General features: G+C 44.8%; 1 protein-coding gene across 1 annotated transcript in view; it reads right to left on the reverse strand.

The window, feature by feature from the left end:
- The window catches only part of PTCH1 (patched 1), a 63,385-nt gene that overhangs the window by 14,430 nt on the left and 31,909 nt on the right, over positions 1–17,046 (reverse strand). Inside the window, exons 13-18 of the mRNA XM_047103076.1 lie at positions 11,672–11,790; positions 10,596–10,998; positions 9,871–10,180; positions 5,122–5,264; positions 2,889–3,072; positions 1,194–1,474 (exon numbers count right to left, since the gene is read on the reverse strand). Coding sequence (XP_046959032.1) covers positions 1,194–1,474; positions 2,889–3,072; positions 5,122–5,264; positions 9,871–10,180; positions 10,596–10,998; positions 11,672–11,790 — 1,440 coding nt within the window. The remainder of the gene's footprint in view (positions 1–1,193; positions 1,475–2,888; positions 3,073–5,121; positions 5,265–9,870; positions 10,181–10,595; positions 10,999–11,671; positions 11,791–17,046) is intronic.

Here is a 17,046-nt window from a genome sequence, read left to right on the forward strand (position 1 = left end):
CTTTTGTTTGGAGAGCCCATGGGTTAAGAGAGGATGGCTAGGGAAAAAGAGGACCTTCTGGTCAGCTGACATGGGTCAGGTTACAGGCGCCTTCACTTTGAAGAAATGAGGAGAGAGGCGGGTGGACACAGCAGACAGTTAAATCCAAGGAAAAGCTTTTATTTGCCTTCCATCTGCCTTGTAAAAATTTGCGCAGAGATGGAAAGAAAATCTGTGAGGTAGACACTGGAGTTTCTTGAGTCAAAGGGGAGAAAATCCAAATAAAATGGTAAACTTTCCCCGGGCGGAAGACAAGGAGTAAATGATCTTTCCTTGTTGGGGGTGGGGCAGTGGACAGTGGTGGCGGGGGTGGGGAGCAAGTACGATAAAAGTTTCCTTTGCTTTCTTTTAGTAAGCTAATGAAAGATGGACAACATCAATTGCTTAAGTACCATGAAAACCCCTGCAGACTAAACATTTACCTTTTAACATACCTGCTGCACAGACTTATGGTACAGAAACCAGCCCTGGTCTCTGTTTTTATAATTTTGGCATTTTGAAGTCTATACCACAGTTCATGGAATTTAAACACTGCCATGATTTTATTAGACTCTCTATGAAACTTACTTCAAATCTGAGAGTATTATACTTGGAAGAAGGATGCCAAAAAATCGGTCAGCAATACTAGTTCATCATTATCCTTCAATGTTTGAAACACATACCACCCACAAAACCATCTCAAAACCCATTTTACCTCTGTACCCCTGGTCCTAATTTCTCTAATTACTCCCCCTCCCCTGTTTTAGAAGAATCTTCTCTATGTTAGGTCTGGGATATAGTCACAAAAAGGCCCTTTAAGTAAAAAAAAAAAAAAAAAAAAAATTTAAAAAAATTAATTACATTTGTATTTAATAAATGCTCAGAGTGTTTGTGTTTAATAAATGCTAGGAGCTGTTATAGAACATGTGTTTAAAAACTCCCCTATCTTTACATGGAAAGTTTAAAGTTGTAGGAGAAGGGACACAAGATGAAGGCCATTAAAGGCTCTACTACCTAACCACGAACCTCGCCACCTCCAGCAGAATAAATATAGTAAGAATGATGCAATCTATACCCTCCTCCAGAGGCCCAGACATAAACACAACTTCCCGGCTGCAGCAAGAGCTAGGCTGAAAGGAATCCGACTTCCCCAAAAACCCTCTGAATGAACTCACAATGATCCCGGCCGTCCAGGGGTTCAGGAGGAAGACGGCGCACACGAGGAACGTGCAGGCCAGCACCACGCTGATGGATAGCAGGAGCCAGTGGCGGAGGCCGATGTACTGCTCCCAGAAGAGGAAGGGATAGCCGTTGGGGTAGCTGGAGAGCCCCAGGCTCGTGTAGTTGTTGCAGATGGTTCTGACCTTTTCGATTGCTTCCACGAAGTCTGAGGTGTCCCGCAAGCCGTTGAGGTAGAAAGGGAACTGAGCATATTCAATGGGCTCCGCTGCTGGGACTGGACAGACAAGACAGGGGGAAGGGGCTGTGGCTGAAGGCTCTGGTCAACAGGCATGCCCCAGGCATGGAAGAGACGTGGCAAACCCTGCTGGCGGCCATCCCCAGATCTGTATCCCGCATTCTCCGCCACGACAACGAACAGAACAGGGAACTGTGCAACAGAGTCCCTCACTGCACTTCTCCCCTAACGAGCTACTGAGGGCAGTCTTCGGGCCTTTACAGTTTTAATCTTTGGTTCAAAAAGGTTTTAATAATCAACATTTGATTCTTTTTTTTTTTTTTAATTTGCTTGGGGAGAGGAGGAGCCCAGGATCTGTGTATTTATTTAACCTTTGATTTTAATCTTCTAGAAGCAGTCACTTTTGTAAGAATTCAATGGCGGGAGCATTTTTTTTGTTCAACTGACACAAGAGAAAATACGAAGTTCAAACTGTTTTACTCAATCACTTATGAGAACAAAATAACTCGAAAGTCATGCTTTACTGAGAAAAACGCTTAACTTTCTTATCCTTTTAGTGATCTAACACACTTAAACCTTCCATGCTTCTTTTTTAATGCAATGCTAAGTCTTCAGCAGCAGGGGAAGAAATCCTCACACAACAAGCATTTAGTTACTGCCGTTGTGTGTTCCAGACCCTTTGGGGTCATTCAGTTGACTTGCTAAACATGATTTGCCCTATTATAATCTCAACTATAAATTTTCATTAACACAAGCCTTGGCTGCTTGCCACAAGGCTCTGGGGTTTAGATACAGAGAAGCACAACCCGCTTCCTCTCCAGCCATGTCTGCAAAGGGACCGGTCTTCTTTGTCACATCCTCCCTCGGCCTCATATCCAAGGTATAAGCTACTAACACCTCTAAACATAAATGCAAATTAAATCCGTATGGGACCACCTCTCCAGGTCGCGGCTGAGAGAGGAAAGGAAGAGGATGCTGCTGTGTACAGAACTATTCTGCTCCAGTTTCAACAGATTTGACAGAATACAGGTGCTTGGTGGCTTATAGGAATGACCCAACTTGCCAAAAATCCCTTCAACGCCAGAGTTGACAAAGTAAAGATAAACATATAATCCCCAGCGATAAAACTCTGCAATAGTAAAATACCACTCAACCTGGAGGCGTCCCCAGCTTTCACATGGAACAGCTGGCATTAAAGAGAGCTGCCTGGTGGACATCCTAGAGTGCAAGCTACAAACGGAGGTTAGGGGCTCTCACTTCCCAACGTGACAGAGCACGGGTTGTATCCCATTACACATCCTCATGTGTCTCCCAGAGTTTTAAACTCAAAGAAATATATTGTTCTGTTTACACTTTTGAACCCTGGGTAGCGTCAGCAGATGAGGGCCATGACAGAGCTTGGGAGAGCAGGGTAAGTCCCTTTGCCGGCGGGCCCCACTGGAGGGCTACTTACTTCTGAGCCTGGTTTCCGGCATGTAGTCAGCTTTGTCGTGCACCCACTCAGGACGGTGAGGCCGGATGTTGGCCTGGGAGGCGGCATAAGCCACGGGGTCATTGCTGACCCAGGCGGTCAGATAGATGTAGAAAGCACTGGGGTTGATGATGCCGTCTGCATCCACCAGGCGCCGTTTGGTCAACTGCGAAACGGGAAGAACAGGGGTCCTTCAGAATGGGGCTGGAGGTAAACATACTCCTCCCTGGAGGGGTGGGGGGAGCAGAACCCTGCCCCAGCATTTGTAATAATGACTAGAATGCCCCTTCTTTGAACATGTAGAAAATCCCATCAGAGCACCTTTGCTTTCTTTCAAAACGCACTTATCAGAGGGTGCAGTAATCGGTGTGTTTATAACACACACACAGTTCTGCAGATGGTCCAGGAATTGACTGAACCAATTAAATCTGAATGCTAAAAGACTGTCTGCAGCCAAGGCAGAGAATGAACAATCTGGAGAAACATATTTATAGGAGGGGAAGGGGAAAAAAAACCTGGCAAGAATCCCCATACACGTCTGTGTGCAGTTAACCTCCGCTGTTAACACTGAAGGAAATGCCACCCAGTAAATGGAGGAGAGCTATAAAAATAAAACAACATCTGTATAAATTTTGCTAACACTAGCCTCCTATGACCTGTGTATTCACAAAATGCCCATCGCCAGAGAGTGGAAGGGTTTGTGCATGGCTCCGCTCTTTCTGGGTAACCTGATTTCTGAGGGATGTGGTCACGCTTAGCATGCCCCATCCCGGGCATGGCAAATACTAGGTCCTGTGGGCTTTGCTTAGGTGAAAACACTGTGAGAGAGACACACATACACAAACACACAAATATATTGTTCCTGTTTACTTTAGGTGCAGGCCTGATTCCAATGCTTTGGGCCTTCTTAACAAAATGAAAAACACCAGTGACAGCAGTTAATAGAGAAAGAGTGAAGGAAGAAAGAGTAGAGCGAGAAAACGAAATTTCAGGGGTCTGGATTCAATTAATCCCCGGGATATGTAACAACTGCATGTCTTCAAGCCGTCTCTGGAATTACATAGCACAGCTCGTGGCCTCCGTGCACGCAGCACGCTTTTCTCCCTCCCAGGCAGAGGAAGTGATATCCGGGGGCCTGGCCCAAGCAAATTTGCTCCTCCCTGTCCCTGGTCCCTAAAGCCTGGCCCAGCCCCTGGGCATCCCCCTGCTATCTCTCCGACAGGCTCCTCTGCCCACATCCTTGTCAAACCTGACAGCCTGCTGCATGTGGCCATAAAGCACCAAGTTCACACTCCATAATAACTCTGAACAATGTACTTTGTAAATCTGTCACCTTTAATGCCAGCAAAAAAGGGGAGACAATAAACAGAGCTGCTGGGAAGATCATTAGCATGACGGTTTTCTGCCTGAGGGAAGCAAGTAAGCTGCAAGGAGCAGAGGGAATGGGATCCGGGGAGAGCCGGTAGTAATGCTGGACTCATGTGAAATCTGAAGGGTCCGAACACACTCCCAACACGCCCGAGGAATCAAAAGGGATATGCAGGGATGCAGGCATCACCGAAGGTGCAGATGCAGTTGCAGAATACGATCGCCAAATTGAAACAGCTCCTATTAGCTAGCGGGGTGATCAGAGCAGTGGGTGCGCTCAGGGTCCAACAGCCGTCATTTCTGTTTGCCTCACCATAGAGCCACATGCCTAGCCTCCTCCTCTACCTGCTGGGCCAGGGTGACCCCAGGAGTTGAATGCAACCAATCCTCCCCTCTAGTAACCTCTCTGGTCTCCTAACTTACACATCCGCCCCAAATCCTGCTCATTCAAATGACTGCTACCAGCCCTCCAAGTCGGAATATAAAGACCAACATGGTAACAAGTACTATTTTCAAAACAGAACAGTACAACACAGCTTTTCTAGGATCCGAAAGAGCCTGCACTGCCTTGAGGGTTAGAACAACTGCCCCCGAGGGAGGGTAACACACTTGTCCCCACTTGACAGAGGAGCAGAGCGAGGCACTCTGCCTGCGGTCACACAGTTAGCTGATGGGATGAAGTGAATTAGAGCCAATTCAGTATTCTCTCAGCCCCTGATGCCTCAGGTCTCCAGACAGCGCAGGCTGGGATGGTAGGCTGTCGAACAGTTTTCAGTATAGCAGCTTCCCCAAAGCTCTGCTCAACGATGCCCTCTGAAACCCCCAGGGTGTCAGGCCATGAGAGTACCTGACTGATGTCGATGGGTTTATCACGGCTGCCGGTTTGCACCAGGAGTTTGTAGGCAAGGACTCCATCATCGGATCCATTTTTGTAATTGTTTGGCATGATTTTCCCAGTTTCCCAGTCACTGTCAAACGCATCCTGAAGTCCTAGAAAAGGCAAACGTGTATAACACATTACACTTCTTAACCAAAACGATCCATGGGATGGGCTGAGGAGGCTGAGCAGGACAAGGAAGTACTTGACGTCAACCTCAAAGACTCTCTGTTCTACTTGTTTTCCTATATCAAGTTCAAGTGACACTATTAGACTTTTCATGAGTGAACTTCAGGTTGCTAACAATCCCTGCTGCAAAGGCGGAAGAGGGGAATAGTCATTTCTGGGAATCAAATATACGTGTTTTACCTTTACATAAAAAAAGAAACCCCTGCTTCTCCCCCATGGCTATTTGGAAAGAAAGCGAGAGAGAGAGCTTGGGAGAGCCGGCTGGCTGGGTGAGGACGACGCATGGGCTCATTGGCCACTTCATGCCACGGTCAGGTGAAGCCGTGGGTTCTTCAGTACACTCAGAGAAGGAAAAACGCATTCAAACTCCCAACTTCAAACAGCAACTCAGCTGCTTCTCGAGCCCAGGGTGAGTGAACACGATTCTGTCAATTTGTTCCATCTGTTCGACTTGTGGAGCTAATACAAGCTGTGGGATCGGCTGCCAGGTTGTGTAAAGATCACAGCCAACACCTATTCACTCTCGACTGTTCCTCTTTGCCACCCTTCCTCCGAAGGGGGGTGTGGAGGAGGGGGAGGGGAGGGATCTTGAGTGCGCCTGTGTGCGCAGGGAAATGCCTCACGGGGTAAATTTGGATCAGATTGAGAACAGGAAGCCACAGGCCAATACAAGGGGGCTCTGTGAGAACAGATGACAAACCGCAAGCACAGGGAGGGGAAGGAAAGGGCTTTCTGGGGGTGGGGGATGGGCGAGCCCACCAGCCCACCACACACAGCTGTGCTTGGCCTCTGTAATCAAAACCATCATTACAGACCTGATGGTTTGGCTACAGCTGTAAAGAGATAAGCGTGCTGGAAGAGAAAACAGGGCCCTGGTGACCCGGCCTTAGGGGCTGAGTGATCCCGTGTGCACACACTCTCCCCCCACCACACCCCCCCTGACACCCCACCTCCTTCCCACTGCCCTGCTTCCCCCAAATCCCCTCCCAAGTAGAACTCCCCAGCCCCAGCAGCTCAGGAAACCACATCTTTTGAACAAGCTGCGTATGCACGGGTTAGACATGGCCAGTAAGAAGGGAGAAGGGTTCCTTTCATTTCACGACATGCCTCGAGTGACTTCAAAGACACCACCCCCCAAAATACCGGCTCCCTTAGTGCTCAAAATAATTAAGCTCTTGGGGGATGAAGTAGGGTGAGAGGGCGGCACAGGACCCTGTCTCCCTGTCTCTCTCTTTAAACCTTCCTGCTGACATTGCTGTGGGCATTGTTTTTACGTGAACAATGTGGGGATGAGGCCCGTGGGCTCGGTGGTGAAAGAAGGCCCAGTGTGGAGGAGCGGTGGGCGGGGGGGACCACCGGAGCAGCCGCGCTCCCAACTCTCACACAGACTGTTTTTCACAGTGAGGCATGCACACAACAAGCCGTATGGAACAGATGTTATTTTATTACCTAAAGCCTTTTTTTGTTTTTGAAAAAAAATAAACAGGAGAGGAAAAACAACCCCTCCTCTCCCCAGAAAAGAGACCTGGTCTGTTTTCCTCGCCTTAATAGAAACTTCATCACTTCATGGCCTGTGTGGTACTTTAACCCTTTCCCTCTTGATCCTTTAATCCTAGGGAGCCACTCGTGCTCAGTGAGCACTGAGCTGTCTCGCATTTTACACTGATCACTGCTCATGTAATTCTTACAACCACCTCATGAGACAGCCCTGTTAGCATTATGGTTCCACTCAGTTTCCTCATCTGAGGCTTGGAAAGCAACTTGATGAAGGCTACCTAGCAGGCCAGGGCTGGAGCTAAGCTTTGGATCCAGGCAGCAGGATCCAGAGTTCCAGGGTTGGCTTGAACCGTGGATGCTCTAAATTGCCCTGAACACAGTAAGGTGCTCAGGAAGTTATTTGCTGAAGGCAGGAATAAGATCAGCAGAGTTCTCGTGGGCACCGATGATGTCTAGTGGCAAACAGGGCGTTCCAAAAATCTGAGTGTAAGTTTAAGATACTTATGCACTAAGGATCTGGGGACACCCTACAGTGAACCAAAGTAAGAGAGATTGGATTTGGGGAGGTCAACCCTGTCGGCAACTCAGCTCAACTCATCATCCATGCTGCCGGCCTCCCCATGCCATTCACTCTATTTGGGAGTACAAACACCAATGAGAACTAGTCACTGACCTCATAGAAAAGTTAAGTCCGTATACTCAGATTATTTTATTTTCTGACTAATTACTAAAAAGCTTGAGTAACAATGAGTTGGCCTAAGATGCATGTATAACATGTGATTCTATACACAAAACGAGGCACACGGATTTTGCCTCCACTGCCATCTTATAGCAAAACGTAAAAGTTTCAGCTAGAACCTGTCTCATTTTAAATTTTATACTAAACTTCATTTTCTAGTGAGAGTTTTGAGCTAATTATCCCAATTGTCAATTTCTCCTTGATATGGAACCTTAAAAAGAAAACATTAATTTAAATTTTATCTGCATAATTCAGTGTGAAATATAAACGAACACCACTTGGACATGATGTACAGTGTGGTTTTTACCTGCAACTTAGCCTTCCTTGCACGTGCATTTAAAGATAACATGTGGCATTACCATTATGTATTTTGTATGAGTTAACTACTCCTCCCAAACTACTGGAATGTCGATAAAGATTAACAGCACGACATGGTTTTTAGTGATAATTCCACTAAAAACCAACAAGGTTCCCAACACTTAACAATCGCACAGTAAGTTCTGAACGATTCAAGGAGATCTGATTCCTTGCAGGAAGTGTCCAAAGACCCAATCAACCACTTGACAGGCCTGAAAAGTATCTAGGCAACCCAAGTGTCCCATTATCTGGCCATTCTGTGTCCAGTGCTCTCTGCGGGACCTCCTAAGAGTCACAAGCAGAGTTCTAGAGCTGGCTGGGACCCTGACTTGGGAGCATGAACAGGTCTCACTTGGTTTAGGTGGGTGCTGTTCACTTAGCAATCAGAACATGATTCAATGGCACCTTTAAAAAAGTGTGATTATCAAGTCCAACTGCTTTAGGTCTTTAAATGGATGAAAGCATAGGGATAATTTACAATACGCTATAAAAAGGTTAGCCCTCAGCGCTGCCTGCAGACAATACCCCTCTGCCCTCTTCCCAAGCTCCGCCTAACATGCCATATTGAGCTTCCAAAGGAATGGCTGAAGACACTGAAATCAATTCTACAACAAGCCTCCTTTGCTCAGATACTGGCAGTGCACTCTTTTGTCATTCGTGGCAAGCTATTTGCATGTCTTTGGCCAACGGAGGAAAAATGAAAAGCAGGGAATCTCTCAACTGTCTGGTCCTGTTTTGACCCATTATCTGAAAAACACTACCTCCCAAACTACTGTCAAAAATAAGACTTGGAACAAATTTGAGTTAATCTCAGAGCATGTTAAAAAATAGTATTAAGATCATGTGGTTCTCTTTGCCTTCCTCAAAAAAAGAGGTCAAATCTGGTATACATGTATGAACAAAACTGTAAGAACAGAAGTCAAGGCCAGAAAAACTGTACTGAAGAATTTTCAATCAAACTCAAGTTGTTTACCATTACATGCAAACTCACAGGGAAATTGGCTGCTTAATCTTTACATACAAGTGTATTGACTTAAGACCAAAAAAGGCACTCAAATCTGTGTTTAAACAAGCCTAATTAAGTGGGAAATTAAGACAGTCATTTGGATAACTTAAGCCAAAAAATGTTGGGGGCCATAATTATTTGGGTATTTCAGTAAAAGCATTTTTGCTTGAATTGTGTGGATAATTATCTTGATTCCCCACTTCACTTTGCATGTGTCAACACGGAATAAATGAACAGATGTTCCTTGAATCACTGAATACATTCATATTCAGTCAGCAGTTAGGAGCATATTTAAGCCATTTTTTTTCTTCAGCTGACTACCGTTTCCTAGAAATGTTTCTAAGAACAAGGTAAGAAGTAAGAAAGGCATTTTACAGCAGAATTTGACTCATTATTACAGTATGAAGTACTGTGAGATGTGGTTAAGCACTGATAAGTTTATTTCATACGCCAAATCAAAAGACGGTCAAAATATGGAATTTTACATTATATTCACCAATGATGCAAAATCCGCTGGTATAGTAAGCCATAATCTGACAAGAAGTCAGTCTAGAAATTCCATCACTCTGATTTCACTTGGTCATCCAACTGACCACCATCCAAAAAAGAGCACTAGAAGCACCCAGCTCCCTATTTTATAACATACTTTCCCATTTTCTAATGTGCACCCATAAATTCTTACGGAAGTTCCTGAGTCACCCGTGTGAACTGTTTGCATCATTTAATAGGTGAAAGCCAGATTTGGGAGGCTGCCCCAGAAACAGTCTATATAAGAATTTTAAGCAACACTTAGGAGTCAATGAAACACGTCAGTGTTACATTATAATCTAACACTTTAATTAAGCGAACAAAGGGAACTTGTGGACGCTGAACACACCAAGGGCCAAAGGGTGAGTTTACAAAGGGCGAACGCCCTCTAGCAGTACCTTACCTTGAAGCCAGTCTCTGAAGTAGTGCAGCCACATTTTGGGAAGCTGTTTATTTTCTTCCAACATGACATACTTCACGCTGCTGAAACTCTTGTGAAGGTCGTAGAGTAAGTGCTGGATATTTGGGTAGTCTGCTTTCTGGGTGACTATATACATGTTGTAGAAAGAAAAGTATTTGAACTGTGCAGCAATAAAGTCATATTCTCTGGTTTCCCGAGGCACAATGTCTGTAAGGTCCAGCCCATCGCGCACTCGGGTGGTCCCATAAAGGCTGACCCCCAGTAAGCCCAGGAAAAGGAAGATCACCACGACCTGTAACACAGTAAAAGGCACAAGATCAGAGTCAGAGGATGGGATCGACTCTCCCTCAACAAAAGCAAGCTGTTTGGTTTAGACCTCACTTTTATCACCACAATGGCCTGGATGCAGCATGTAGGGGTCATTCTCCCGCAGGGAAAAACAAGTAATCATAGTAAGCACATTTTAAAAATAAGCTCATGAAGAATGAAATGTTTATAATGTAAGAAGTTGAACTAAATTCACAGAAGCACTTGCTGCATAGAGATTCACTGCTGTAGAAGATGAGCTCATTAAAATGGCCTCACATGCTAAATGGATGGACTCTTTAGAAGGCCTGAAAGAAGCACCCAAAGAAGCAACCTGATGAATTCCAAAGGAGACTGTTTTGCCATTTCTTGAAGACAAGAATCTTGTTTTGGTAGATTACCTTGGCTTTTGGTTTCAAGAGAAAAGGAGCATAGTGTTTCTCGGCAAAAGATGAAAGTGTCCACTTGGTGCAGGGGGGCTCAAGGCAGTGAAGGCTGGAGTCCGAGAACTGGGAAAGCAGATCCCTCGTGGAGCTGGTGCTCTCGGGGCTCTGGCAACTGAGGGTATCCTGGGTCATGGTGACGGGCTGCACGGAGATCTCAGAGCGTGGTTCAGCAGTGGTATAGTACACATGCGTGTGGGGGTCGTACTCTGTGCGAAGCTGTACTGTGGACTGCATGGTGATCTGGGTTTCGTGGGTGAAGCTGTGGCTGCTGTAGGGGGGCGGGGGGCTGTAGCGGGTGTTATCGTGAGTCTCCGTGTAGGCCTGAGGTTCAACCTGAATCACTCTGCTGACGCAGGGGCTGAGAGGGAAAAATATGTTGCAGTGGTATAACTGAAACAGGGAAACAAAGTGCTTTCATTTTTGCCAATAACTGACAAGATCCATTTTACATAGCTCTGATTTAGGAGGAAAATATCGTACTGCTCAACTTCACACATGTCACCTGATTTAACCATCTGGACATAGACACTAGTAAGTCAAAGGAAGCCAAATGGATGGCTGAACCTGAATTTGGCTGACAAAATCAAGTTACACGCTGATGAACCCCTTCAAAGCATAATTCCTAAAAACTGCCCCAAAACACCCCCCCCAATCCCACAACACCCAAAGGGCTGTATTTTTTCTGGATGGTTGGTTTTCAAACCTTTGTTCTGCCTGAATCCACACAGATATGACACACTCCTGATAATCAGCAAAAGTGATCCACAGGAGAAATAATGGCCATGCACATCATAACCCTGGGGCTGTGATTGCGTCTTCTGTTGGCAGGGGCGGGGCAGAGGGGGCGGGGAGAGCCCCAGTCTTTCAATATCCCTAAAAAAGCATCCTCCGTCCATTATCTCCTCTGCCTCCATCACGCTGGTACAAGCCCTGTTGATTACATTTTCTTCCAAGTCCACAGACTAAAGACCTCTCTAAACCCTACCACTTTGTACCCAACAAATAAAAGTCACAGCAGCCAGAAATTGTACCTTGTAAAACAGCAGAAAATATCCAATCTCCTGTCTTCCCGTCGATACAAATCCATGCTGAGAATTGCAGGAAAAATTAGCAGAACCATAGCAAAATTGAATACCACTACTACAGCCGCCTAGAAGCAGGGAAAAAAAAAAAAAAAAAAAAAAAAAAAAAGCAGAGGTCACCAATATGCCAGAGGACTGCTCTGAAAATAAAGATGTTTTAAACAACATCTTTCTGGGCGACCTGTGTGGCTCAGTCAGTTAAGCATTCGACCTCGGCTGAGGTCATGATCTCACGGTTTGTGAGTTCGAGCCCCACATTGGGCTCTGTGCTGACAGCTCAGAGCCTGGAGCCTGCTTCGGATTCTGTGTCTCCCTTGCTCTCTGCCCCTCCCCCGCTCATGCTCTGTCTCTCCCTCCCAAAAATAAACAAACATTAAAAAAATTTAAAGGGGCGCCTGGGTGGCGCAGTCGGCTAAGCGTCCGACTTCAGCCAGGTCACGATCTCGCGGTCCGTGAGTTTGAGCCCCGCGTCGGGCTCTGGGCTGATGGCTCAGAGCCTGGAGCCTGTTTCCGATTCTGTGTCTCCCTCTCTCTCTGCCCCTCCCCCGTTCATACTCTCTCTCTCTGTCCCAAAAATAAATAAACGTTGAAAAAAAAAAATTTAAAAAAATTAAACATCATCTTTTTAAAAAAAAAATTTTTTTTCAACGTTTATTTATTTTTGGGACAGAGAGAGACAGCATGAACGGGGGAGGGGCAGAGAGAGAGGGAGACACAGAATCGGAAACAGGCTCCAGGCTCTGAGCCATCAGCCCAGAGCCTGACGCGGGGCTCGAACTCCCGGACCGCGAGATCGTGACCTGGCTGAAGTCGGACGCTTAACCGACTGCGCCACCCAGGCGCCCCAAACATCATCTTTATAAGCACTTCAGTAAGGAAATGAAAGAAAGTTGAAATAGATGTTGGAGTTTCTCATCATTTTGCTTCTCTTCCATCATTAAGAGACCATCTGACTAGAACAGGCCCCATCGTTCTGATCCTTTCCATCTCTTAGAATTTCACGAACCCATGATGTACAAACACAGGAATGAAAGGAGTGTCTTGGTAGCAACCTAATCAAACCAAATTTACAAAGGCAGAATACAGAATATACTTGACATGTTTTAATTTAAAACAAACATTCCTCTTTCAGAACATTTCTAAGAGTTTCACGCAACTCTGATTTTATACTTAGAATATTTATATGTAAAGTGGATTGGGTATATCAAAATGTCACCTTTAAAACATGAAATAAAATTTCAAACACATCCCCTGAGGTTTTTAATAGGCACATTCCAAATAGCCTCTGGAGCAGCCTGTGGGGTATGTGAGCACAGTAACATAAAAGGTCAAGGAGAGTAAGGCAGAAAGAAATTCCTGCGTGTGATTATAGTATGCAGAATAAATAAGTACAGATTCAAAAGTCACTCCATAACCTAGAATAAACATGGGGCTAGATTCTGTAGTGCTTTGGCAAATCTCCTGCTGACCTAGTAAAAATTACACAATTGGGCTGTTAATAGGGGAAAGTCAACAGAAGACAGTTGAAAGGGCTCTCCCCTTCAGAAAAGCGTGGAAAGAAGCGGCACAATAAAGAAAAAAAGCAACTGGAATGCTAAGTAACCAAGAAATCATCAGAAAATTTTTTGCAAATTAAAAATTCTTAGGAAGCTTTCTGAAGAACTACTTAGTTCTAAAACGTTCTCCAACTGGGTAAATCTCCAGGTGAGAAAAGAAAACCTGACTGATTATAACTGATACCTAACAGAATTAGAAGAGAACTTTGCAAAAAACTTTTCATAGTAATTGTGAATTTATGCTCAAGGTGAGAGAGCAAGTGTAAGTTCTGGAAAGGGACCTTCAATAATTTATTCCCTGTCAAGTCTACAAAACCAAAAAATTATCAAGTCTTCTGCTAAAAATTACATAACTTCTCTCTTCTTAGTCTGCTTTGAGATTCCTCATCAACTCAAAACATATGAAACCTGTGGACTTAACCACTCTAATGTATGGAAGGTCAGACTTGTTTTAATAAGCAAATTACTATTTTGCCTGGAGGATTCATCCAAGAAGCAAATACTTTAAAAAGAAAAGGCAAGGTACTGAGCTGGGTACTAAAGACAAAAAGAGAAATAAGACAAAATCCCGGTGCTCTCCAAGGACCGACACAGCCAGACCCTTAAACAAATTATGATTCAGGCTGATAATATACAGTAGTAAAAGCTTGCACAGGGTTTCAGAGCAGCTCAGAGGAGGAAAGAACGTGCAGGTGCGGGTGCGTGTGGGGATGGCGGGCAGAGGGTGGTCAAGGCAGGTACTTGGGAGGTGTAGAAGACAAAAATAGGACTCTGGGGGGCAAGGAGGAAGGATGTACCACGTGGAGGAAACTGACAAGCGGTGTCTGAGGGGGACACGTAAAATTCTGTGGAGGGAAAGAGAAAGGAGTAAAAGGGGGAGTAATGAGAGACCAGGGAATTAACACATGATTCATCCGGTCTTCACAGCAACCAGGTCAGCCATTATTACTGCTGTTGACACTATTACCTAACAGAGAGTCCGAGGTGCAGAGGATGGTCACCTGCCTCAGGTTATGGAGTAAACAGAATTTAAATACAGGCTTGATGTCAAAGCCCTCAGCCTGAGACCTGGGAGTTCTTGTCACCTGGTCACCTCCTGAGGGGATGGATGCAGGCGGGGTTAGGACTCCTGACCAATCTGACCACAGGGGTGCTGGGAAGAACGGATTTGATTCTCAAGGAGATTTTTCAGGAAAATTCAGTCCCAGAGGTGGAATCCCTTCAGCTTTTCTTTCTATGATAGGCATGTTCAGAATTCAGGGGTGGAATGCAGATTGAACACTCTGGGCCTCACTCTGGACAGAAGTTCCTGAGGATGAGGAACGCAAGTGGCCCAGGTGCTCTGGGCCGAATGACACCGATGCTTCCACAGTGACTGTGGAACACATCTGGTAACAGCCATATCCACTGGAGGAGTCTGTGGGGGAAATGAAGAACCCCAGAACTCCAAAGTGTAGCATCTTGCCCATGCTTACTGTCAAGTGGCATATTACATACACAGGTAGCACGTATTCTGACAAGAAAACGACACAGTTTCAGTGCCCTGTTCAAGTGCACTAAAATAGTAAAAATAAATAAATAAATAAATAAATAACTGCAAGGTCTCTCAGCAAGGGACACGTGTCATCGCTGGAGCAAAGGGGAGTTTAAGAAATTGTAGAAAATCTGAAAAGATGATGGGGATGATTTGCACTGTCAATCAATTCTAATTCCGGTGCTTAAGGGAAATGTCCCCATCCTCCGTGTTCCACCCTGCCCCCTGCAACGCACCCATGGTGGCCCTGCTGCGACACGGAGACAACTGGGCCCTGCCTAGGGGGGCCCTCATTGAAACCCTCATACTGTCTGGAACAATAAGACATTCTGTTCTGGGAGTTTTCACTGAAGAACAAACACCACTCAGTTACCAGCAAAGCCCAGTGCGGGGCACTGGTTACCAAAGCCACTGCTTTCTGGCACAGAGGTGGTATTTGGACAGATGGATGGACATTGACAAGGAAGTCTAAGATGGTTTCTTTGGGGAAAATTTTTCTATTTATTTTTGTAAAGTTAGACAATTGGAAAATTTCCATAGGGAAAAATCCTAAATTAACATGGACTTATTATTAGACCGAACCACTGTAGAGCTCTCTCTTTTGAGGCTTAATCTGTAGTATCCTGAAAATATAAACACAAATGAATACCCAGAGGCACAACTTAATGTTATTCACTAAAAGAAAGAGAAGAAGCTACCTAATGGTTGATTTTGAATGTCAGTGCATTTAAAAGGAAACCAATGTAAATTTCTGATGGCTACTGCAAAACACATTCTCTCTCTCTTCTTTTTACATTATCTTCTTTTTTCTTTCCTTTTCTTTGCTTTTGTTAGTTTTTTGACAGAGCATGAGCCAGTGCTATGGCGGAGCCAGTCTTTAATAAATGAAGACTCCTGGAAGTCTTCAATTTTCTAAAGTGGTACCCCAGTGGCTCAGAATAGAAATACAAAACTCACAGTACTCCTCTCTTCTTGGTAAGGTGCTTACCTTGGGAGAATTTAGCGCACTGGATTTTCTAAAAGATGTAAGGACAACTCATGTAGCTTTTCAGCACCACACCATAGGATATCATTAAAGGAGAGTATGTCTTGATGAATCATCAGTGTATACTGAGAGAGGAGAGGAGAAAATGAGAGACACACACAAGAAGAAAAGAAGGAGTGTGAGGCAGAGCGGAAATAAAGAACAGTGAGAAAAAGGCAAGCAGAAAAGGAGAGAGGTTGGAGACAGGGTCCCACTGTCCAAGGAGGATAACAATTTTTCAATACTAGAATCTGCTCTATATGTAATAAGAACGGGAGACAAAATGCGGGGGCGCAGATGCCCATGCAAAAAGGCATTCTAGAACTTTGGTTGCACCCATAATTTAGTGGCAATGTTCACTCATCTTCCACATTACTGAGCACTTATATTTTCATTTTCCTGTGCTTTGGTCATTAAAGGCTTACCTTTATTCATTAATTCACTTACTGCTTCTATTTTTATATATATTTTTGTAATAAACCCTTTTTCTTTTGGGGGTGGTGGTCATAGTGACTGGTATAAAAATCTTTTTTCATGTCTTGTCTTACACTAAATATTAAGTAAGTCTAGCATCCCAAATGCAGTAGCATCATTACTTGCTTAGGTCTTTATTAGCCATTAGTGAAGTGAAATTCAAATATGAAGACTACAGAAGAGCGAAGCGTGTTGACAAAGTATAAAGAGAAACATAATCTATCATCTGTCCGTTTCTCTTCCTGGTCACAATCACCTTTTGGTGATTTACAAGAGTAAAGCAACATGAAGACGACGGACGTAATAAGGCTTAAAAAGTGACACCAAAGGTAGTTTCCTTTAAAAACCTGGCCATCTCATAAATTACGTATCACACTGTAAGAGAAAAAGAAAGATAAAATTTGAATTTAATTCACAAAACTGCAATAACGTCTTTGAGACATCAAAACCCAAAACCATCTCGGGCTCAGGAAGGCCACATCTCAAACTGGGCGGTGAGCTTTCACCTGCTGTGCTGATCGATTTCCAGATCCCTGGGGGCTTCAAGCAGCTGAAGGGCGATACCGGCCCTGCAGGCCAAGCACAGAATGGACCATTGCTGTGGCCCCAGCCCAGGGAGCTCTCCATTCCTACCGTTCACATAAGCTGGCTCTTTGTTCAAAAAATATCTTGGTGCTTTGAAAGGGCCTAGTTTGGAAGGAGAACAATGCAGGAGCCAAACTGCTCCACATAAGGA

Source organism: Lynx rufus, unplaced genomic scaffold, assembly GCF_022079265.1.
Source record: "Lynx rufus isolate CCGP_SWC_20201006 ecotype Redwood Valley unplaced genomic scaffold, mLynRuf1.p SCAF_10, whole genome shotgun sequence".
Classification (NCBI taxonomy): domain Eukaryota; kingdom Metazoa; phylum Chordata; class Mammalia; order Carnivora; family Felidae; genus Lynx; species Lynx rufus.